This window comes from the organism of the source record quoted next, unplaced genomic scaffold (genome assembly GCF_019419815.1).
Source record: "Pyrus x bretschneideri cultivar Hongxiangsu unplaced genomic scaffold, Pyrus_bretschneideri_v1 Contig38, whole genome shotgun sequence".
NCBI lineage: Eukaryota > Viridiplantae > Streptophyta > Magnoliopsida > Rosales > Rosaceae > Pyrus > Pyrus x bretschneideri.
The window spans coordinates 3788113-3812270 of NW_025999701.1; the positions used below are offsets into that span (position 1 = coordinate 3788113).

General features: G+C 37.6%; 2 protein-coding genes and 1 long non-coding RNA gene across 3 annotated transcripts; all 3 read right to left on the bottom strand.

Moving 5' to 3' along the window:
• Window positions 1-330: 330 nt before the first annotated feature.
• Window positions 331-2565, bottom strand: LOC125468428. Its single transcript, XR_007250802.1, has 2 exons — window positions 1319-2565; window positions 331-570 (listed from the first exon to the last, which is right to left on the bottom strand). It is a non-coding gene; the product is annotated as an uncharacterized LOC125468428 (long non-coding RNA).
• A 4251-nt stretch (window positions 2566-6816) lies between these two features.
• On the bottom strand, window positions 6817-8129 carry LOC103954528 (long-chain-alcohol O-fatty-acyltransferase-like). The gene has a single exon (XM_009366365.3). The coding sequence runs from the start codon at window positions 8127-8129 to the stop codon at window positions 7026-7028; it is 1104 nt and encodes a 367-aa protein (XP_009364640.2). The 3' UTR covers window positions 6817-7025.
• A 1968-nt stretch (window positions 8130-10097) lies between these two features.
• Window positions 10098-22763, bottom strand: LOC103928145 (protein ENHANCED DOWNY MILDEW 2). Its single transcript, XM_048564037.1, has 19 exons — window positions 22587-22763; window positions 21927-22368; window positions 21751-21847; window positions 20814-20867; window positions 20535-20677; window positions 20328-20424; window positions 20119-20217; window positions 18136-18383; window positions 17897-18013; window positions 17269-17808; window positions 16547-16694; window positions 16342-16443; window positions 15226-15318; window positions 14538-14579; window positions 12966-13076; window positions 11754-11825; window positions 11537-11655; window positions 11351-11414; window positions 10098-11265 (listed from the first exon to the last, which is right to left on the bottom strand). Exons 2-19 carry the CDS (start codon window positions 22334-22336, stop codon window positions 10246-10248), a joined length of 3576 nt encoding a protein of 1191 aa, XP_048419994.1. The 5' UTR covers window positions 22337-22368; window positions 22587-22763; the 3' UTR covers window positions 10098-10245.
• Window positions 22764-24158: the final 1395 nt, after the last annotated feature.

Here is a 24158-nt window from a genome sequence, read left to right on the forward strand (position 1 = left end):
GCTTGTCATTTGGCTAAACAAACTTCCTTTTCCCATTAGTTCATCCCAACTTCAAGATCATTTTCCCTATTCATTGTGACATTTCAGGTCCTCACAAAATTCCTACCATTTCTAGGGCACACTCTTTTTTTACTATAGTGGATGATTATTCCCATTTCACTTGGGGTTTCCTCTTAAATTCTTTTCTTCTATCGTCCGCACCCATTTTAATACTACTATCCAAAACATCCGTGTGGACAATGGGTGAGAGTTCATTTCGTTGAAAGATTTTTTCCTAGCACAAGGGACCATTTACTAACATACTTGTGTCCATAATCTAACAAAATGGGGTAGTCGAGTGCAAACACTACCATATCCTTGAAGTCACTGGGGTTTTACAATTTCAAGCACATCTTCCTGTTCATTTATGGGAGGATTGTTTCTACACAACAGTTTACTTGATTAAATGTTTACCTACTTTTCTTCTTTAAAAAAAAAACCCCTTTCGAAAAATGGTATCGTAAATTGTAAATTCCCCTCTTATGGCCACTTGAAGGTCTTTGGGTGTCTTGTTGATAGCATTTTTACCATCTGCAAAAGTAGAGATAACAAACATTTAAAAATACTTGGAAAATTACAAGATAATCATACTATAGTTGACTTTAGCAAGGTCGTTATCGATAGGGATTAAATGAATAATTTATGTAAAAATTAAATCTTCATTAATTATTTGAAAAACAAAGTTTGAAAAAAGATTGATTTTGAATTTTGAAATAACTAAAATTAATTTTAATAAAAACACTTAAAGAAAATAATTAAAGAAACCAATTTGAAAGAAAGCAATTTTAGAAAACAATGATAAAAGAACACTAGTGTTCCGCTGTCACCTTAACAATCATATGTAGTTCACTAATTACTTATGAATTACACATGCAACTTTGAATGTTAGGTTTACCTAATGCATATTCTACTTGTAGCGTTCAACCTAGAATGTATATCAAACATGCAATCCATACATGCATACTCGTTTGGCAAGACATGTGAATCGGCCAGTTTATGGGCAAATTTCCAAAGCTCGTCCCAAGCTCGATTCACAACCATATTTAGTATGCAATATATGGATTTAAACTGGAAATGAGGAAAAGTAACAAAATGGGGTCAAATAGTGGCCGAAGATGACCTAAAAATGGCCTGGAATCCATGGTGAAACACCGGAAAACTAGGAAGGGTTCTCCCTTAAGTCGATCTACACCAAAACCCCATCATTTCTCACATGTAAGACTATAATCTTACACAGAACAACCATATAAGATGATTGGCATCAGTTTTCGAGGTTTACCTTAGTTAGAGTCATCAAGAACTCGCCGAGATTTCGTCGGGGAAGACAGTGAGAGCAATTCCACCCCAGCCTAATAGGTTGGCACCCAGCCCAAGCCAGGCCATACGCAGGCCCAGAATCGACAAACCCATGGGATGGCCCATCTGACGCCATGGCTAACTCCACAAGAACTCGCCATCATCTTTCTCACATGCACCACCCTCCGCGCAATCTCTACCTCAATCACTCTCCGTTGTGCCTCCGACATCTCCTGATCCCTGGAACCCCATCTGATCCTATTCCATAACTCCGTTGATAGACACCCGTACGCCTTCTTCATCTACACCCTATCTCAAATCCCTCATTCCTCTTCTAGATTTCCACTCCGCCAATCTTAGGGCTCCGGTTGCTTGGCACAGGGATCGAACTCGGCTGGTGAAATCGGTGTCAAAACGGTGCGTTGGGTGGATGAGTTGGGGAAGGGCACAGCTGAGTGTGATTGCGAGACGTGTGGGGAAGAGGGTGGTCGTTGTCAGTGTTCAAAGTTTGGTGGGTTTGACGGCGTCGTTTCGAAGTGTGGGTTGGGTTGTGGGTGTGGATTGGATTGTGGAAATCAGGTGAGTCAGAGAAGGATTAAGGTAAGGTTGAAGATTATAAGGGAGAGGGGGATTAATTTTTATTATTTATAATAAAAATTAATAATATTTTAATAAAATTTACTAGGTTATTTAGTTTTAGCAGTGGATACATTTGGTCTATTACTATTTATTGGGATTTATCACTATTTATTGAGTGGATTAAATAGACTGGGTGCTGACACATTTTTTTAGGTGTGGACTTGCTCTGAACAGTGCAGAAGCCACTGTGTGGTGTAAGGCCTCAAGCTTGGTTTCAAACTCGTGGTATTTATTTCTGGGTTTTGGGAAGGACAAATAAACGAGGAGAATTGGTGGTGGTTTCTGCAGGTTTCTATGTGTTTTCATAGAGAATAAAGAGTTAAAGAGTAAAGGGAAGGAGAGTTTGAGGGAAAGAGAGTGTGCAAAGTGAGGGAGAAATGAAAGAGAGAGTGTGATACCCCATCCTTAATTTTACGATTTTATTAATTTTAAAAATAGAATAACAAAAATGCCTCTAAATGTGAGATTGTTGATTTTCGTTGATCGTTATTTCGTGACATGTATGAGCTATTATTTTACTGTATTCTTGAAGTATTTGACAGTACGAATGCGTAAGCACAAACATAATCAAAATCGGAGTTACGATTGAGGTTTTACAGAACTAAGAATCTAAAAAATACTTTTGTAAAAATTACTATTTTATATTTTATATATTTTTCATGATTATTATATTATTATTTTAATGTTTTATGATAGGAAATTTTTAATTTTTACTAATTTTCTAGCCCGTGGGGCCTACACCGACTTCAAACTCACCTCTCCCTCTCTTCCACGTGGCTTCTTCTTCTAACCCTGAAGACTCTTTTTCTCTAACTCTCCATCATGTTTTCCAGCGAGTTCTCAAATTTCAAACGAGGGTAAGCTTTGAAAACAACCTAAAATTCTTGGATAATGTTTTAGTATATGTTTCTAGCTTTCCTAAGGGTTTTGGTACATAAACGTTGCGGGCAAGACTTCCTAGATTTTCCGGCGAAAAACATTGAGCTTTGCAGGCTATTTCTGGCTGATCTCGACCACTGCTAAACTTGATTTTTGGTATAAAATTCTTCTTCTCTCTCCGAGCTTCAAATCCATATATAAATTGTTGAGTTTGGTTGTGTTTCGAGCTCAATGTTCTAAAAATTGGCCTAGGCAGCTGCCTAGGCGTTGGGCGCTGAGCTTCCATGGCGATTTTGGGCAAACCGTTCAATAAAACGGAGAGGGTTTAGGCAGCCGACTAGGCGGTGCTAGGCGGCACTAGGCAGTGCTAGGCGGTACTAGTCTGTGCAAACTGCAAACCCAGAACATCTGGATGTCCCTCGTTGTGCTGCATCTCAGATTTGACCACTATTACAAACCCCAAACTTTTGTGCATGAAAACGGAGAAGTGTGGTGGAGAAATGAAGGGATTGAGGGAGTTGTTTTAATTTGGAGGGATAGAGGGAGATATTTTCGATGTTTGATTTGTGGGTTTTCAGGAAAGAAGAAAATGGAGGGATAGAAACGGATAAGATGAGGTAAAGGAGAAAGTCTGAAAAGATGAAGAAGAAGAAGATGGAGCGGAGAGATAGAACGGGCAGGGATAGTGGAAAAGTCTGACTCTGAAAAGATGCTTAGCCTCTGCCTTATCACAAAATAAAGGGCTAAACAATAATTACCCACTATCCCTAATAAATAAATTATTAAAATATTTAGATAATATTTTATTATTTGTTCTTTTTAAAACAACACCATATTACACTCTTGCATTATATTATTTTTCTTTTTATGATCAGAATAAGATCAGCTTATATTATACTCTTATGTTTAGATATGTATATTTTTTTTTTTTAAATAACGTATTCCTCAATATTTAATCATCTACTATAAAATAAATTTAACTAATTTATATGGTATATAATATATTTATTCCAAGATATACAAGAATTTTTTTTTTTTTTTTTTTTTGTAAATGTCAATATGCATTTATTTACAAAATATAGAAGAAATTTACCTAAATCCGCCTAGGCCCCCTAGGCGCCCACCTAGACCCCGCCTAGCCACCTAGGTGCTAGGCGCTAGCCCACCGCCTGACTAACACCTAGCATTTTTTAGAACCTTGTTCAAGCTTGATCCGAGCTCTTTGGATTTCTTGCCCAATTCTAGCTTTCTCCTTACTGGGTCCGGTGAGTGATGTGTGACCGCATTTCCAAATGGGTCAACCCACCCTGCTAAAAAGAACTGAAGCCTAAACCTAATCCGATTCGAACCCGGGATTCGAGCCAGCCCATTTTTGAAATGGATCCGGAATATTCTTGGATTATTCTTGGAATATTCTCTAGAATAGTCATTGTGTTAACTTTTTTGAAATTTTCTCAAAAACCCTCCTAGCCTAATTTTGATGCCCTAAGTTTGTTTTCAACATCCGTTTAGTGAAATTCCGAAGTTTTAACATAGTTGACCGACTCGACGTCTTGGTTTTTTGGTTGACCGTTGACTTTCCCATTGACTTTTTACAAAATTTGCTAGGGACCCGTTTTAGCATATTTCGACGCCCTGATTCCAATTCCGCACTCCGTTTTTCCAAATTTAATTGTTTTGGTTGAGTTTTGCTAATGGTTCCCAATACTATGCTTAGGTTGGATTACTATCAAAGACTCCGGCTTTCCTAGTTCGAACGGCTGCAACCTTGTGAGTGGGTCTTTTCTTTTATATACTATATATATTTGTTTAGTTTCCTTTTTTCTTTTTGGTCAATTTTGTTTAGTTTCCATACATACATCTAATAACGAATTTTCTATGTGATGCCGTAATTAAATTAACGTTTATAAGAAATGTCATAATGATGAGAATTAGGAAATCATTATAAATCTTACGGGATTCCTTAATTAGATTTACGACTATGAATAGTATTAGGTTGACTAGAATTATCAAATCATTGTGACATGACTTTATTTACGTTATCTGCTCATCATGTGCTACGCTGATGTTTGTACTCGTCTGGGCCTGAGCTAGGCTTCATGTGTATTTTCACATCGCTCCGTACGCTCACTTTGGATCCATTGTAGGTGCTAGTCCTGTCCTAGTTTGCTATAGACAATTAGGACTTGTATGTGATGCGTATAGTGCCAATCTTCACATGATTGTAGTACTAGATCGTAAACCATTATTACACCTAGTCTTGTTCATGTCAGAATATCTCTGCATGAACTCGTGTGTCAGCATATGTCGATAAGCACTCAATATGGTATGTTCATTTATGTGAGATATTGTGATTACTGGAAGTTATGTGTTTATTCATGAATTATTGTGAAGTATTGCTGGCTACAGTAAGTATTTTCATACAATACGTAGTATGTTATATTTGGAAATTATACTTGTTTTACGGCGAGGGGTTATTACATTTTGTCGAAAAGGTTTTACAAATTTTTATTTTTAGGCCCACTCATCCTTCTTTTTCACCCTTCCAGGTTTTAGTAGCAGAACTTTCGTGTCGATGAGTATTCTTGGAAAATGTGGGTGTAGGAGAATACCTTTGATGGTATAAATCTTATACTACTTTTACTGTACTTTATTTATACTCGGACATCACGTGTGGAAATGGGTTCATTCTCACTCACATGTGCACTCTTCTATTTAGTCACTTTTAGGTTTAAATTTATTCACATTTTCTACATCACTACACTTTATGGCTTCGTCACCTTCCTGATGTCAGCCAGCACAGCTCGATTCGGAGTCCAGGTAGACATTCCGGGTCAGGATGTGTCAAAGAGTGAGATTAAAAGTTGGATTTGTGGCTGCTTGAGGGTTGGATCCATTTTCCTCTGTGTGATTCTACGGTGGTGATGCTCTCATTGGTCGATTATGTGGTTATACCGCCTTACGTGCCAAGATCTGGCAGCTCTGCCGCTTTGGGCGTTCAAATTTGGTGGCTTTGCCGCCTTCTACGCTCAGAGATGGTGGCTCGCCAGCTTGTGTGACAGTTTGACTTGATTTGGTGACTCGTAGAAACTTTGGATCTAAGTAGTGCAGTGAAGCTATATATGGCGTTGGATAAAATGTCTTTATCCTTCACTTAGATGCCAATGATTCCCTTCTCAGAGGAGCATAGTTGTCGTATCGTGGTCGCGCTTCTACGATGGATGTATGTTGTCGTTATCATTGAGCAATGAGTTATGTGGTCTTGTCTTCCAACGATGATTTTATGTGGTCTCGTTCGTTAACAATCACCGTGTGGTTGCCGATAAAGATACGTTGCATCTATCGTTATTTTGCGACAGAATTATACTGGTGACATGTGTATGTGTTTGTGGTAGTCGTATAAAGGTTCTCATAATTAAATGTGTAAATTCACTCAAGTTCAATTTATTGGTCACTCAAGCTCATGTACTCAATTGACACAGCTATACTTGTTTGTATTTTGATGAATGAAATATCATCCTATCGTTTTTTGTAAAATAATAAAGAGAGAAGACTACATTGCATAAAATGAAATGTCCATAAAAGAGAACCAACTACAATTCGTCGTCGAATTTTGACTTGGAAGAAGACTTCCATTCTTATTTTTCATCAGCGTTTCAACTCTCTATCTCTTTCTCTCTCTCTCTCTCTCTCTCTCTCTCTCTCTCTCTCAACTTTTCTTTGGCTCTTCTCAATGATTTCTGTCTCCATTCCCTTGGTCCTTGTGCTCCTTTTATGGGCCTCGGTTGGAAGAGTTTATGTTGCAATGTGCAACATATATGCATCTTGGGTGAATCGGGTGATTATAATTTCAAACGGTCATTAGTTCAAACACCATATTTATTTAATCATAATTAATCACAAGGTTCACAACAGAATATAAATAAAACAACAAACTTGTCCGCCAATATGAGTTTGGCTAGAAACTATGAAGCGATTGTTGTATACAGTAATGGATTTATAGCGTCATTTCGTACACTTGAACTTGCTTTCACAAAGAAACTTCTGAATTCATATCTCTTGGGACAAATTAAAAGAGAGAAGATTTATGATCGTACTTTCGTTAAAAAAACAAATAAGTTGAAGCAATAGGTCTTTTCATCAAAGTAACCTACAAATTATTCGTCTATCAACTAACTTTTCCACCAATAAAAGTTTAAGGGCAGGTGGGACTTGACAAAAGCCACCATAGCTGAATACTCATTTAAAGCTTTCACATCCACGCCATTTCTAAGCACCTGCGGGAAGAACAGCCAATTGGCCGTCACAGCCAAAAACAACAACGTCAACGGCCCCGAAATCACCGGTTTTAACCGACACCTGTCGGCCGCTGCCTTCTTGACCTCCACCTCGATTGCCACACACACCCCATGCAGCACAAAGAACCATGTCACTTCCCATGTCGGAGGCACACGTGCCAGATAGTAATAAATCACCTCGTGCATTAGACCTGAGACTGCAAAAGTGGACATCATAGCGAAAAATCGGGCCAATTGAGGCCCGACTACACGCGTGAAAACATTGCGTATGGGGTAGTACGTAGTGGGTCGTAAAATCTTTGTGACCATGAGGTTCCATCTACGGCCCCAAAAGTCTTGAAGCGAAGTGGAAAGGTAAGGCTCGTTGGAATGCGGCTCGAGCTCAAATCCAAAAACGGCTCGAGCCGGGGTCGCACACAGGGGTAGCAAAATTTCTAGCCCCAGGTACAGGTGGCAGCAGCACAAGGCCAATGTAACGTACGGGTGTAAATGTTGCCTATAGTGATATGATCCGACGACCAAAGCCAAAAGCAAGGCTTTTACAGCAAACAGAATTGACTTTTTACCAATTGGGTAACTTGGGTTCTCAGGTTTTGTGGGGTTTGGGGGGATTTTGTGATCTGGGTTTTGATTCGGCGGTGATTTTTGAGTTGGGTTTTGCTTGATTTTGATTGGGAGGATAGCTAGGGAGATGAATTGGAAGAGGGTTAGTGGGGGTGGAGAAGATAGAGGGCCATGATCAAAGGAGAAGAGGAGGAGCTTGAAGGTGGCAAGCCAGACGAGGAAGAAGATGGTGGGCGCACCAAGGTGGAAGGAATGGAGGTTTAAGGGGAGGAGGATGAAGAGGTAGAGGATGGGGAGGAGAGAGATGAGCCTGAGGATGCCCTTTGGGATTCTGGATGATATGTAGAAACAATAACACAGAGATATGTTGGCTAGGAAACATACCTTGATGAAGTTGTAGATTTCATCCTCCATTTCTGGTTTGGTGTGGTCTCTTTCTCTCTCTAGATTTGTATCCTCTCTCTACAAAGATATAGGGAAAGGAGGAGTATTCAAGCTGTGTTTGAGTTTGGGGATTATGTTAAGCCTTGTTAGTTGGCCTTATTTGCACCACACATTGGCCCTGTGCTTGTATTTACTGCCCTTGCTAGTTTATTGGTTGTTGGAACTGAATTGTATGTATTTCGTGGGTTCATGTCTCTAAGTTGGTCAAGGGAGTACACTTCTTCCTAGCACTCGAGGTCCCAAGTTCTAATTCATCCTGTATGGACTGTGTAACCAAAAAGAAGATGAAAACCGAAACCTACAACAAAAATCGTAGTTCCAACCGAGAATATATCTACGAGAAAAATGGTAATTAGATTTAGAACTAGATTTTCACTCATTCAGTTGGTGTTTTATAGATGCATGGGAAGGAGCTTGAAGTTCCTCACTTACCAAAAACATGAACACAACACGGCGGGCATGAAGAAAAGGTCAGGGGAATGCAGAAAACACACCGAAAGGGTCGTTTATATCCATCAGCCGTCCTAGATCCTACAAAGGTACTCAAACCTACAAGGCTCGGTGCACAAAGTTCTAACTTATTTAGCCATCCTGGAGTGGAGCATATAGTTCAGACACGATTTATAGGGATATGATAACCGAACCGCTACTGGTTGAGAAAACAGAGTCGGTACTAGTTGAGATAACACTGGCACAATCTGCCAATCATCATCCATCAGCATTGGGGCGTCACGGCAATGATCGTGAATTTGAGAGTCAGAACAATGTGCTTGCTTCATTCACGTTCGCTTGTGACGCAGAAATGTGACCATTCTCTTGAGCTATTGCCCTGTGCTCGGCAGACCAATCAGGAAGGATGACTCCATAGATAGAGTGGAGGTGGCCTCATCCATTCATCCATTTGTTTCCCATTCGCATCAGCAGATCCAGAGAGATGGGAGAACTAAAACGAGACGGTAAACCATTAAATTTGAATTCTAAATTTTGATTCAGATTGAATCTTCCTGGGTAATAAATGCAACTTGTTAAGATCCTCATGAATAATATATTATTAATATTTTAAAACTTCTAAACGAGTATACGGGGAATGAATCTTTACATATGAGAAGCCAAGTATTATGAGTTGATTAATAACATTGTTTTATTATTTATGGGTACATCTACAAGGACGTTTGATCACACACGTTCATATTAACTATTAGTATTATTGTATTGAAGATACGGGGCGGTGTTGCGATGGAGCTTTATCCCCGAGTATTTTGACTATTACGTATGAGGAGCCAAGTATTATCTATTTATTAATAACAATGTTTTATTGTATTGGGGGTCTATCACTATGAATGTTGTTAGCTTTATATCATTTGTTTCGAGAAATTGTTGAGATCCTTAGGTTTAGCTTTCAAGTATACAATTGTCGTCTTTAGGTTTACCATGAATGTTGGAAAATGAAATACTTAAAACAAGTAATAACAAAGACATTCGACCCCAAAAAATAAAAAATAAAAAAAGAAAAGAAATTGTTATATAGAAACATGTTTTTATCGCAAATGATCTCTGAAATTGACCTAACTAAAAAATTTCTCACTTGGTGAGATAGAAATGGAATATCCAAGATAAACCAACAACCAAAGATTTAACCCAACGACGAGTCTATTTTATATTATAGCGCTATTTGCCATTTCAAATTTATTTTTCAATTCTTCTTCCCATCAGTGAATCAGTAACAAACAACCGTGACCAATGAGTGTACCAAACAAAAGGATTTAAGTAATTTGGGAAGGAAAAAAAAAAAAATCAGGCATCTTGATCTGGGCAACAAGACGAAAACTAGATACAAACTCTCCTGCCTACGTGGCTATCTCGATTGTAACCAGAGATATATAACCCATATGAGCGTCTCATGGGAATATATCTTGGGTAACAAGGCAAACTCACTCATTTAGCCAAAGTAAGAAATAAAATATCATAAGTTTCCGTATAAAGTGGCACGAAGTACAATGTTGCCAAAACACATGTATTTAATACACCAGCATTTACTACTCTTATGTACAAAAAAGGAGAACCTACTTATCACGTTGTACCTGTTTTACTCATGCAGCCAACCTGCTGAATTTTCGTTCGAATAGCTTTGGTGAGGACAGGGAGCAAAACCCATGGAGCCACCATGTTGACCGGGCCGGGGTGCCCTGGGATCATAAGTGCCGTCGCTACTGGACATGTGCGGTTGATATCCTAAAGCAGGTTCAGATCCTAAGCGGCCCATCCTCGTGTGGTTCAATTCATCCAACCGAGGTGCATACCGCTGCATGACTGATGTGTTCATTCTGTACGATAACTCAGCTGCTGGACCAGGATGACTATGGCTGTCAGTAGATGAATACGATCCAATCTGTCCACTCACAGAATCCTGACGCACCAAATAATTACTTCTTGAAGAATCAAAATCTTGCTGACCATAAAGATGAATCTGAGAACATACGTCAGACTCCCTCCTAAATGCATCTTCTGCCTCATTCAAATATGGCCTACAACCAAGGCTATCCAATCTCTCTCTCGTGTGCCCCACAAACGGTTCCTCCGAGTTTGTAGCCCTATAACCAGAATTGGGACCGGTAGACCAGCCATGAGTCAGACTCGAGCAAGGCTCATCACTGCTCATGGAGAATCTCCTTCTACCTGTGTCATCAGCAATGTTGAACTCTGTCCCACCATAAGTAGTTCGGAACTGCATGCTTGAACCAGAGTTGCCAGGCTCAGAATGCTGATCTCCTTTTTCAGCAGGCAGAATGCGTGGCAGAATCTCCTTGCACATCTCATCAATGATGTTGTTCCCATCCCCAGGACTCTCGGGTTTTATGCCATCATCAATCAGCATAGGCGCTTCACCATATTTATCATTATTACCTATTGACCGACCGTTATTTAAAGAGTCAGAATGATCTTTCGTATACCCTTGTGATGCAGTGATATGACCATGCGCTTTGGCTATAGCCTTGATGTCAGCAGACCAATCAGGACGACTCCAGATATAGAGTGGTGGCGGCATTACATTCCATTGATCCAATTGTTTGTCATTTGCATCAACAGATCCGGGGAGATAAAAAGACTGAATGGAGACAAGTCACCAGTAAATTCACATTCCAAAATTTCAAAACAGATATTAAGATTCAGCCATTTGGATAAACACATACCTTTCCTGACAGAAACTGGGTATCCTCCCAGATCAAATCATAAGGCGAATTCTTTTCATTTAACCTGATGAAAGACACAAATGTAAGAAACTATATGCAAACTGAAGTCCAACTCAAAGGCATGGCCACAATTATGTATGCCTTTGTGTTTAAGACAGAGAGAGATGAACAAAGGCAAGCAGCTACCTTTGAGTGTCTGGTGGAACAATAAGAATAAGGAGCTTTGGATTGAACTCAAGAGCCTTGTCGATGAACTTGTTTGCCAAAGCTGCTTTAACTCCGAAAGGAGGGTTTAACCCCATGATCTGCTCAAGTAGAAAAGTTGCGGAGACTGAAACAATTAACACAAAGGTTCTAAAATTCAAATGTCTTGATGAAATAAAAACAACCACCAGTTTCCTACCAATTGTGACCCTTTCGGTAATTCTTTTGGTTTTACTTTCATCCAATCTCTCTTCTCAAAACAGAAATCATTCTGCCAAATGAAAATACACACAAAATAATCAGTTTCCCAGTTTTGATGTTTTAAGCCAGTAAACTGCACACTTAACAGCCTTATACCCAACATAGGGAATGAGAAAGAAATGAAAACAATCTTAAGAACAAAATTGGCCGCAATACGTTTTTTACTTAAAAATGAGGATGAAAAGAATCAAGAGCGAGCAATATAACTCCCAGCGCTGGTTGTCTAAATTGCATTCTATTGTAAGTATAAACCTCATAAAAGCCAAATCTGAAATACAATAGGTCTTCACAGTGGAAGCACAATGTTACTTGCATACCGTTGAGAGTATTAATCCCATGTCGAGGAAAGAAAGGACATTGCATGCACTTATAAGTAATTACTCCCCACATTGCCAATTGGTTTTATGGTGGAACCACAACTTTCTTCATGGTATCAGAGCCAGTTGTCCCATGTGTGAAGCCCAACGGCCACATGTGCTCCACGTCACCGATTTGTATTGTCCACGTGTTACGCTTGAAAAGCCACCAAACATGAGGGGCACGTTGAGAATATTAATCCCATGTCGTGGAAAGAAGGGACCTTGCATGTGCTTATAACTAATTAGGCAACTCCCCATATTGCCAAATGTTATTATGGTGTAACCCCAACGCATATATCCTATAGGCTATTATCATCCAACTACATGTTTGACCACATCCTCATCCTTATTACGTTTTCCATCAGAAGGGAAGTGCAAAAATATAATGAATAGCTACTCCAAACTCTTCAAACTTTATCATTTAATGGCTGAAAATGCATCTGATAAAGAAAAACTAGTTCATCCATCATTGTTTTTCTGGGTACATTTGTTTGTTGTTCATTATATGGAGCGTGTCCCATAATCCCACTTACTCTGAAATCCCATCAACTGAAATTTCAGGGATAGACTATAAAGCTACATCAGGTGTGTATATTTCTACTAAGTGGTTCAGACCCATCATAAACAGTTAGTGAATGACTTCTAACGCTGCAAAAATCGTTCTAGTTTCTACCTTACATCATATCCCACGTTCATCTGTGGTGAACAATGCAACCATGTTTGCATATGTCATAGATAATATGAATGATGCGGATTGACCAACATTAAAGACTTATATGAATGACTAGTACCTTCGGTTGAATAAAGTCATAGTTTTTATAAAAGCAATTCTTCCCCGTCTCTTCAAGTTTCTTCTTCATTACAATGCTGAAATCATTGGCACCACAACAGAAGTCCACTATCTGTACATTGGAACAAAAAGTAATCAGGTACTACCCAATCAACATTATTTTGATGTCAAGGTACTCAACATTGAAAAAAAAAAAAATATATATATATATATATATATATATATGTAATAAGTCTTTTTAGCCAAAAGGATGAGATTGGCATACATAACTCCTCACTTTGGTCCCTGACAATGAAAATCAATATAAGTGGTCCTTGGTTTGTCCACCATAAATCATTTTGGTCATTCCATGAAAAATCTGTCAATATCCTTGTTAAATTGTCACGTGAAAGACCACATGACCACCTTTTTAAGGGTATTTTTGTCAAACCAACCCCTTAACAAGGACATGGACAGATTTTTCATGGAATGACCAAAATGATTCACAGTGGACAAACTCAGGGACCACTTTATCGATTTTCATTGTCAGGGACTAAAGTGAGGAGTTATGCCAATCTCAGGGACCATTTTAGCAAAAAAGCCAATGTAATAATAAAGAAACCCGGACTAATCCTACATAACAACCTAAGCTCATGATCCAACATTAATTTAACGTTCAGTAAGGAATCACAACCACAACAGTTCTCTTTCTTATCATATAATATGCACTTTGAGAACAAGAAGCCAGTCCTCCAACAATTAACTGGCTTATGACTTCTGCGGTGAATATACTTATTGCAAGTTCAATTGTGTAAAGTCAAACAGAAGTTCATAAAGATCATCATGATAACTTTTTGGGTACTAGATGCTTCTGTTGCAGTTTTGCAGAAAAAGAACAACTATGATTCAACATTTGTTTTATGAGAAAACAATTTTATTGATCCCATACAAATACTTTAGACCGGGTAGTCCACTAAATAAAATGCAACTAAAAGCAGCCTAATTAGAAACTTTTAACTAACAGAAACGCAAAAAAGCTGAACAGAAACATCTCCGAGCACAGCCAAGGAATAGTCCTCAGAAGTACACTAGATCATCCCATTCGAAAAACTTTTCTCTAATAAGTGCAGCACTGTTCTTTAGTTTCATTGTTATACAGTTCCTTATTGACATTACAGCTGTACTCTAATTGAACCCTGTTAGGGTTTGTCATCAGGTAAACCATTCATATGCTGAAGTTTTTCTCCTTTTGATGCTTCTGCTATTGTAAAGATGTCAGGTCCTAGAAGTAGTTTCTGAAAGAACTCTATGTTGATACGAATAATGCTGCAAGCTTGCCACAGTTTGTGCCATCGTCATAATCCATGTCGTCACAAACTCAGATGCCGAACATAGTATAAGATTTATACTTCAGTTGGCCTTTAGGTGAACAGTAAAATAAAGCGTTCAGGTAAAAGTCCAATTGTGCAAGCAAAAAATTACGCATATAGTAAGACAAACAAGAGTCATCAACTACATAACTAAAAGAAATATCCAAAAGACATACACCTATGTACTAAAATTATCTCACACATAAAAGCATATAGATCCATACCGTATCTCCATCTTTTGCATACCAATGGAGCCTATCAGCAATCTGCATATTAAACTCAAGCTTCTAAAATTCTTCAAGGTTTCATTAACTTCATAATACATGCTCAACGGCTCAAGTTGCAGACCAGATAAATAAGAGGTAAACCTACGTGAGAGTAAATCAAAATTGAGTAACCATATAGTATATACCAAAAGAGTTTAATTCACAAAACGATATGTGAAAGCACGAGTAAACCAAAAGTCCGCAGCACTGTGTGAATTTTTGGGTGATTTGGTGGCAAGTCACACTAGAATGTCGAAGCTTAGATATTTTTTGCTCTTTTGTCTAACTGGTGAACCTATTGTCCGATACTGGAGATTATTTTGCAACTTCTTGACTTTGTCTACTGATAAAGTTTTCCTTCTCAACAGAAAACAAATTAAAGAAATCCAAAAGTCATGTGGGATCTCATTATCTTTAAAACTGGAGGAAGCATAACACAACCATGAATTTTTCAATGTCAAGATGAGCTTAAGCATAAGCAACCACACCAAACATGCGTGGGTTGGACATCTTCATAAACGCAAGTTTCCTCTAAATAAATAAATCATTAAAACCCAAACTGAGAAGAAAGTATAAGCAGTAATAAGTTAGCAAAAGAGTGCATCATAACTTTGAAATGTTAAAAACTTGAACACAAACAAATTACCTCTTTTAATTTGTCCACCTTTGTAAAATGACGACCAAAGGACGTGTAGCGCATTCCATGCATGAAAGGTGCAAGATATACTCTCAGCTTGTTCTGCATGAAAATGAATCAATAAATTAATGGGAAACTAGAAAACACAACAGTTATCTGGTGAACACTTAATACACATATTACGTACAAATAAAATCACATAACAAACTCAACCACAAAAAGAAAGAGAAAACAGGAAACAAAGAAAAATTAAGATCAGAAAGAGAGAGAGATAGATGCTACAAATATAGCTCTTAATATAGAGTTCAGGCACAGGGATGCACAAAACGCACGCCATTACACATTTGAAAATGTAACATGTCACAAACTTAGCTACAATAATTTATAGAATTCATATGTGAATGAGCCTCTAAGCATGTACCAAATGACTTCCTTATCAAAGTGTGGACTAACTTTGCCTACCCTAGAACAATGTGGATGAAGAATAACAGCATATGCCAACCTAGTAAGGTTGTCAGTCAGCTTAATACAGCTCATGTTTTTAAATGTTATTGGCTCATTTGAGCTTGGCTTGTAAAGAAACAAGCCACTCAAAAAAATTACTACAGCTTGATATTAAATTAAAAATACAAGTCAAACTAGTCAAGATAGTGTCTAACTCGGATTTCATCACAAGACACCTCTCTTTGAATTGAGGTTGCCTCATTTATTTGTGCTTCAGGTGCGAGGTCCATATCCTTCGCTCATTATGTCAAGTCATGCTTTAAGCTCATTTTGCTCTAAATTCAGCTTAAACAAATGCAAGCCAACCTCATGCCTAAAACCAACATTCAAAGCCCAACTTAGAGCCTAGTTAGGCAAGCTTGTTAAAACTCAGCAAATTACGTTTTAGCACTATGATACTAGGTTTAACTTGGCTATTTTACAACCCCACACCCGAACCACAAACCAAGCATAACCTGAACTAAAAGAATAGACAATTAGCTGAGATGTGCAAGTCTAGTACACATGGCACACAGACAGCAAACATCAACGCAGGAAACCTAAAGCTTAAAACAATATCAAGATGAATAATCTTTGCCTAATCATAAGTTGTAGGATAGCGAGACTGGACTAGAAAACCACCTTCCACTTGTAAATCTGGTGAACAACCTCAGGAGGACAAACAGCCTCTGAATCTTCAGCACGGCATCCTTCCTCTAGTTTCCGTAATGCCATTCGAACAGCCTAAAATACACGTGGATATCATTATCAAACACATGATAAGAGAAATCATCAAAAGTACTTTTTTGCAGTGCAAAATAGCAGTTGAAATTTCCCAGTGATGTACCTCAATTGAGCCTTCTACCTTTCCCATTGTAATGTTCCTTTCCACAACATTTTTGGACGAGGATTGATGAGTTGATGGAACTGTGTGCTTTCTTATAACATCTTCCAGAGTTATTGAAGACGCAGCATCTTTCATTAAAGACAATAACCTGAATTGCAAGAAATAAATCAAAGAACTACTCAAACCTTAAATAAATTGTCTTGTCCGCAACTGTGGTAAGTCCTTGTAAAGTATCCAATCATATATGTGTGTGTGCGCACACACGTGTTGAGAGAGAGAGAGAGAGAGAGAGAGAGAGAGAGAGAGAGAGAGTAATACACACACTCTCTCGAATATACTAGTCCCTAGGAACATGCTCACGCATAATCCAATTTTAGTTTTTTGTTATTTTTTAAAAACTCGACGCAAAACTAATGAAAAGGAGATGATGGGTATGTGGGTTGGGGGGGTAACCACTAGCCCAACCTACGTGGCGTTTGATCATAGAATTTTAATTTACTTTGATTTTTCAAATTCTTGTTAGTTATTTACACTTTACCCCCAGTATATTTAATTGTCTTAGAAATTAAGTTAAATGGTGTACTTTTAGTATTTTGAATTTTCACCTTCAAGGCATTCTCCCTTATATATTAAATGAAAGAGGTAATGCTATTAACAAATGCTTTAAAGAGTTATAAAGCATAAACAGAACAGAATTGGTAAATAATTTCAACTTAAGTTACCTCCTCTCTGTAGCTGCATCTAAAGATGGTGGTGCGCTGGTCAACTTTTTTGAGGCAGGATTAAATATTGCCAAATCACGCTCCCCATCAGGTTTGCCCTGCTTCCCCGACTTCACTTGCAAAGACTCCTTCCTATAGGCATATAGCTGATCACCCAATGAGGTATTTTGTTCCGCAGCCACAGAAATCTTAGCTTTCTTTTTCAAAGCACAATTCACTTTCAGCTTTCTTGATGTATCTAACGCAGCAGGTAGTTTTTTACTAATTCTGCTACCACCCACTTTTGCGGTAGAAGATAACTTCAGCTTCTCTTTAGATATCATAGGAGCAGTTTGGCCCCTATAGAATTCTTTGGCGGAAAGCTTTCTCTTATTCGTCACAGATATCTCTCTATCTTGAAGGGATTCTGATGTCCGTTTTTTCTTTTTCTCTACAAAATCGGTCTTCTTTCGAATAAAAGTAGTCCTCTTTTCTTTAACTCCAGGGAATTTTATGTGGTCCCTTATTGGCGTTTCAATGTCTTTAATCATCTCATGCTTTCTAATCCAAAGAAAAAGAAAAAAAGCATTCAGAAAAATTAAATCAAACAAAATAATGAACAAAATCAGCTCACAAAAATAATACTTACGTGCAATATATTAGTACATGGTTAGGTAATAGACCTTCCCAAGCTCTTGCTGTTGCACCTTCATCCTCTGTGTCTTCCTCCCCTTCGTCTTCCTCTGTTCTTTGAAATACAATCTCCCTGATACAAGCAATTTAAGCATACACGGAAAAAAAAAAAAAAAAAAAAAAAAAAAAGACCAAAGCATGGTCTCCTGAGAGCATATAAAAATAAAAACAAAAAAGAACAATTAAGACGATTACTCTGGCAAGCATTTCCTGTGGTAGGATTTAGGACAACGCCGACACACAGCAAACTGCAACTGAGGATCCATCTTGTTCTCTCCTTGTTCACAAATGCAGCATTTATGAATCGGACACGTAAAAGATTCCCCCAGAGCAATTTTTTTCTCAAGTTCTTCAGCAGAGACTCCATTGTCTTTATAAATGAGTTTTGCAATGCAATGTGGATGGTAAAATTGACCACAGGTTGCAGAAACACAGGGGAAGACCTAACAGAATTGATAAAAATGTTTTTTAAGTGTAAACCAAACATAAGAATAATACTTTGATGACGACAATACAAAAAGGCAGAAAAGAGCATAAGACTAATGAAAACAATAGGAAAAGGTAGAAAAGACAGCATAATACTTTGATTATGATATATATATATATATATATGTATATGTATATATGTATGTATGTGTGTATATGAGTCCCTTCTATTGAGGGATCACTAGAATAATTTTATCAGAGGGACACCTTGTCTCTGGATTGTAGTATAATGATTTGAACAGTCTATTTTCATTCATAGATCATACTTGACAAAAAAAAAAAAAAAAAAAAAAAAAAAGAACAGACAGTCACCAAAAAAAGACAGTCACCGTTCCAAGAAAACACTAAAATGACAACATTTAATTGAATGGTTAAACCATTCCAATTTGGGTGTTTCATTGCAACGATGTTCTTTGAGGGAAGGACCTAAAAGTTAGACCGTTTGGATCATTGAAATATAATGTGGAGCGGGCACTATCTTGTATCCCTCCATTAAGCTTATTTAAGAGATCCCTCAATTAAGCTTATCTAACACTATCTTGTATCCCTCAATTAAGCTTAATTAAGAGATCCCTCAATTAAGCTTATCTAACATATGACTAATCCTCCCAGTAAAATTAACAACGAAACGTTAAAAATTCCAGACCCTTTACTAAAGAAATTAAATTGCTTTAAAAACCCCAATTTAACCATTGGCTTCTTGGATGTGCAGGTGGTATTTGAAATGATTGGTTTGTGTTGGTTTTGCACCCGGTTGCCTTTGCATTGTTGGAAAGTGACTCACTGGGTTTGGTCAAAGTAATAGACCTCAAACAATAAAAAGGTGTGTTGTGAATCTGTGATGAGTGATGACCATTCTTAGGGGTACCATGGATGCAGAGAAACGCCAAGTTTTTCCAAGAAACTGTATTTGGGATAAAACTACAAGTTTTAACTTCTCTTTAGGTTTCCACTTCAAAGAGTTTTAAGGGGTACCACTCTGTTTATGATAATAGTGTCTCTATATGTTCACAAAAGGCTGATCTTACATTATTATCCTGCATTGCCGAAGGTTATTCATATTTTCATTCTTCCAGATGATTTAAGGATAATTATCATTCTATGTGTTACACCTTTCCTATTACCAAAATACATTTCTCATTGAAAGAACAAAAAAATTAACCAGGAAAATAAATGGGTAAAGAACTCTGACTAAAATGACCATGCTCAAATTCATATCAGCACCAGGGAGATTCCATTAATTAACGATGGGCCAGATGGAAAATGTTGAGTAGAATGAAAATCAAGAAGGAAGAAAGTATATTATAAAAATAAAAATAAAAACAAAAAAGGAATTCCAACAAGAAATGACGCTCAAAAGATGAAGAACTACAAACACACTGAAGAAAAGATAACCTAAGATTGCATCATAAAAAAGCACAACAAAGGAGACAAAAAGAAGTATAGTCAAAGAAAGAGATAAACAGAGCGTAGCAGAAGACTTTGAGTGAGTATACCTAACACTACTGATCCCAAGAAGCTAAATTCAGAACAATACATCATGTTGCCACACAAACAAAATTAGAACACTACATCAGTATTGCTTCATTACGAACAATGTAGAAAAACTGAAAAATTCATGGTTCTGAAATTACATTCTTAAACTAATCAAGCTAGCATGTAAACACCAGCTATGTAGAAAATAATTCATACCTCAGCCCCTGAAGATTTATCAGAGGAGCCTAACTTCCCACAAGCATAGCATTGATGCTGTTTATAATGACAGTTCTTGCAGAAGAATTTTTGAATCGCCTGCCAAGTTCAGAGCATAAAATAAAATAATCATAATATCAATAACAAAAAGAAACCACCAAACGGAAAGAGAAAAAGATTCACATCAAAAGTGAATACGAAGAGCATACTTCTACTTCATCCTGGGTAAAGCCAAGGGTCTCACACATAGAATGCTCACCATCCTCGACAGTTGCGTGAAATGACCTTAGGCATCTCCCTTCACAACTGCAGGGCAAAAAATATATATATGTTGATGCACTAACTTCTAGGAAATCAAGTTATTTAAAAAATGTTGATATCATAAAGCTTTCATAAGTATGAGCAACAGAGCATACTGCAATAGAGTGCCACCATCATCACAAAAAGCACAAACAGAATCAAACAGGTTATCATCGTCGTTGGACTCGTCTTCAGCGTCAATCATATCTTCTTCCGTATCATCAACTATAAATCCAGGTTTTGTTGTAGCTTGAATGTCCTGAAAATCCAATGAGTTCACTGGCTCAAACACAATAACATGAAACTAAAAGAAAAATTAATGAGCTAAAAATTAGAGAGCTAAAGGATAAAATTGCGCTAATGAAAGAGAAAACAAGTAAGTAGTAGAAGATGACCTGATCATATAGTTTCCTCTTGTTGGTTTTCTCTTCAAGAAAATTGAGTAAAAACTGTTCAAAACACAGTATGCAATTTTATTTAACCGTGCATACACATAAGGACAGTTTGTAGTTTGTGCAGAATGATAAGAACAGAAAATAATACAGAGCGAAAACAAAATGAAGCTAAAATCAAGTGAAAGAAGAGCAAGCAAAGAGAAAGCTTGAATCATAATATAATTCACACAACAGAAAGTTTGATTCACCATCTAAGGTTCATATAGTCAATTAATGAATAAGCAGGTAGTACTTAGAGCTCAACATTTTCACATAAAGGTTCCCTAATCTGTAAGTTTTAATTTTACATTTAAAACAAGAACGGGGAAAGATGAAACAGTACTTGTTTGCCTGCTCCAAAATCCAGAATGAAAACCTATATTGAAGAATACCAACCATAAACACCATAATACCCCAACTGAATAAACGATTATGCAGTGTGCCACTTCTACCTATTACTGCAATACAAGTTATATGTTCAAACAACTTGATGTGATTTGACATTGATGAGAAGTATCTCACAGATTATCTCAGGAAAAAAACCCTTGTTCGTTCATTCAGAACAGAAAAACTTGCAGCAGAGCATTTAAGTACAAACATCAGGTAAAGGACGATTTTGGTGAATTTTCTCAAGATGGCTCCAAGAACTTTGAAGAGCAAGATCCACATACTGTGCATCTAACCGATGGCGTCTACTTAAACTACGTATGTTGAATTTTCCCAGATATGCTTCCAGTATTATGACTTCGACTAAACGTTCATTTGCACTACACAGAAGGCAAAAGAGTAGAAAAGAGTACTCTGAAATATCTGGAAACTATTTACTGATATGAATTGTTAGAAAAATGACTAATCACGTGGTACAGTTACAATGATAAGAAAAGAAGATAGACAAAACCTTGCACTTTGCTAACGCATCATCCCTTTTAACAGCTTCACTAAGTAGAGGAATGTGATCCACCAGGTCATTCTGAGAAGGCCTGACCTTGTAAAAGCTGCAATGAGGGAATCCGTCAAACTTCAGTGTAAGAAAACGATCGAAAGTGAAGAGATGTTTAAAAGATCCAAAGATACCTGAAAACTTTAGATAAGTGATCCCACAAAGATTTTGCAGATGTCTCAGGATTTCTGCTCACATAGTGAAGGAACTGCAGTGTTATCAAGATTGACCTTATTACTTCCTCGAAGCTCTTCCTCGGCTTCTGAAGCTTGAGCCAGTTATTTTCCTTAGAGAGCACCGATATCTCAGGATCGACATTGGAAAGATCAAACCGCCATGCGATAACATGCTTATACAGTTTCTGAAGCCCATTATCGTTAGTGCCACGCACAAATATTTGCATTTTCTTGCCGTCTTGCCTCTCACACTCACTCCACTGAATTGGCAAAACGTGAAATGAGATGGGTTCATCGTTGTCATCTACAAAATGGTAATTTGAAACGGATTGTGGCACCGCCTCTGCCTCATCGCCCGACGATTCCATGCCCTAATTCAACTCACACTATAAATTCACACCTACACATATAATCAAACAATGAACTTTTTAACAATGCAGAGCAGTACAGCGCCTAATCAGAGTGCAAAAATCAACAGAAAATAGAATTATCGGGAATTCTTGGAACCAAAGTCGAAATTGGACTAACGAATTTGATAATTTTTGCTTTTAATTTGAACCCTGAAAGGAAAATTAAAAATATAAATTGGGAATTGAACAATTGGATTGAAGAAAAAACCTAGCTTCGTCCTCAAACGCTCTCAATCACTTTCCCCAATTTGCTTCGAAATTTGAATTTCCCAGCATATATGTGGCGGTAAGGAAAATTAGGAAAGGAAAATCACGAAGGAATCAGTTTACCCCCTTACTCCGTACTGGCCCAGCGCATCGAAGTATCGTTTATTGTAAATAATGGTTTGAGACCGTGAGAGTCTGAACGCACGTGGTGTTTTACGCGCATGATTATGCCACGTAGTCGAAAGATCCTGCATTTCCTTTTTAATTTAATAAAGATTTTTCAATATCATGAACACAGCTCAGGATATTTTAACTCACAACCGATTTCATGCAAGTCTTCCCAAAATGAAGGTTAGAACCAAAAAATTCATATTCAAAATCCTCTAACAAGTTTTACATGAACTTTTTGGCAGCTACAATTGCTTCTTCGTACATGATACAACAACATTGGCTCATGTCCAGTGTTGATCGATGTTGAACTTGAGATGATCATGTCCAGTAACAAATCAAAATTAACAAGTAGTTTTACAAGTACATTAAATTTTTAGAATGTTGAACCACAGTGGCTCAAAAAGCTATACTCCCCATTTCACTCAAATTTGAATCCTCTTCCCCGCACTTTATGTCAGTTTAGTGTACAATGTTGATTTTATAAAAAGAAAATGAGGAAAAACTCATTGCTCTATTATCGGCTGTAACCAGCACTGGCTAGATTCTCTCCCACACATTATTAGTACTTTTTGTATTTGATTTTGTATTTCATTTAGTGAAGAGCTTGAAGAAAAAATGGAATGATTTTCACTTTGGATTTTCTAGGAGGGAAGAAGACGGTGAATCATTGATATCTCACACACTGCGTGAGCAAAATATTGCCCTTGCAAGGAGGGGAGCCTTCTCTCTCTTACGTCATAATCAAATTTAGCCATTCAAATAAAACACCATATAAGATGCTTACAATGGTCATGAGCTATGACTCACTACAGCTAAGTCTAAGTGATGTACATAGACTATGATCCAATGGTTCACATTAGACTAGCAATTACACTTAACTAAACAAAAACAAACTTATTCAATTCTAATTGATCTGCAAAGGGGAGCCACTCAATAGTCAATACTACGGTCTAGTGGTATTCCTCTTCAGTTGAAATTAAGAGGTTTTAGATTCGAATCTTGTGGATGGGCCAAACTTTCCCTCTCCTTAGTGTAAAACTATCAATGTACTCAAAAAAATTGATCTGCAAAGAGGTTTAAACATCAACACACATGTACTTCCATACTCAAATAAACGCATACAAGGATGTGTGCATTATAAATTTGTGTGTGTGTGTGTAGGATCCTTAGGAAAAGGATCCGTCCATAACCACCCATCCTATCTCTCTCCAAAAAAAATTTCACCCTCCCCGTCTCCCACCTGCCATTGAATTCTGCGCCATTTGTCTAGCCCTATGTTGACGTTGCATTGCTCTCCACTTTCCGCTTCCCTATCCCAGCATTGACCCTATACTACCTCAATCTGAGTCATCTCTGCATCCACCTTTGTAGCATTGATTTTACACCCCTTCTCCTTTGTGGA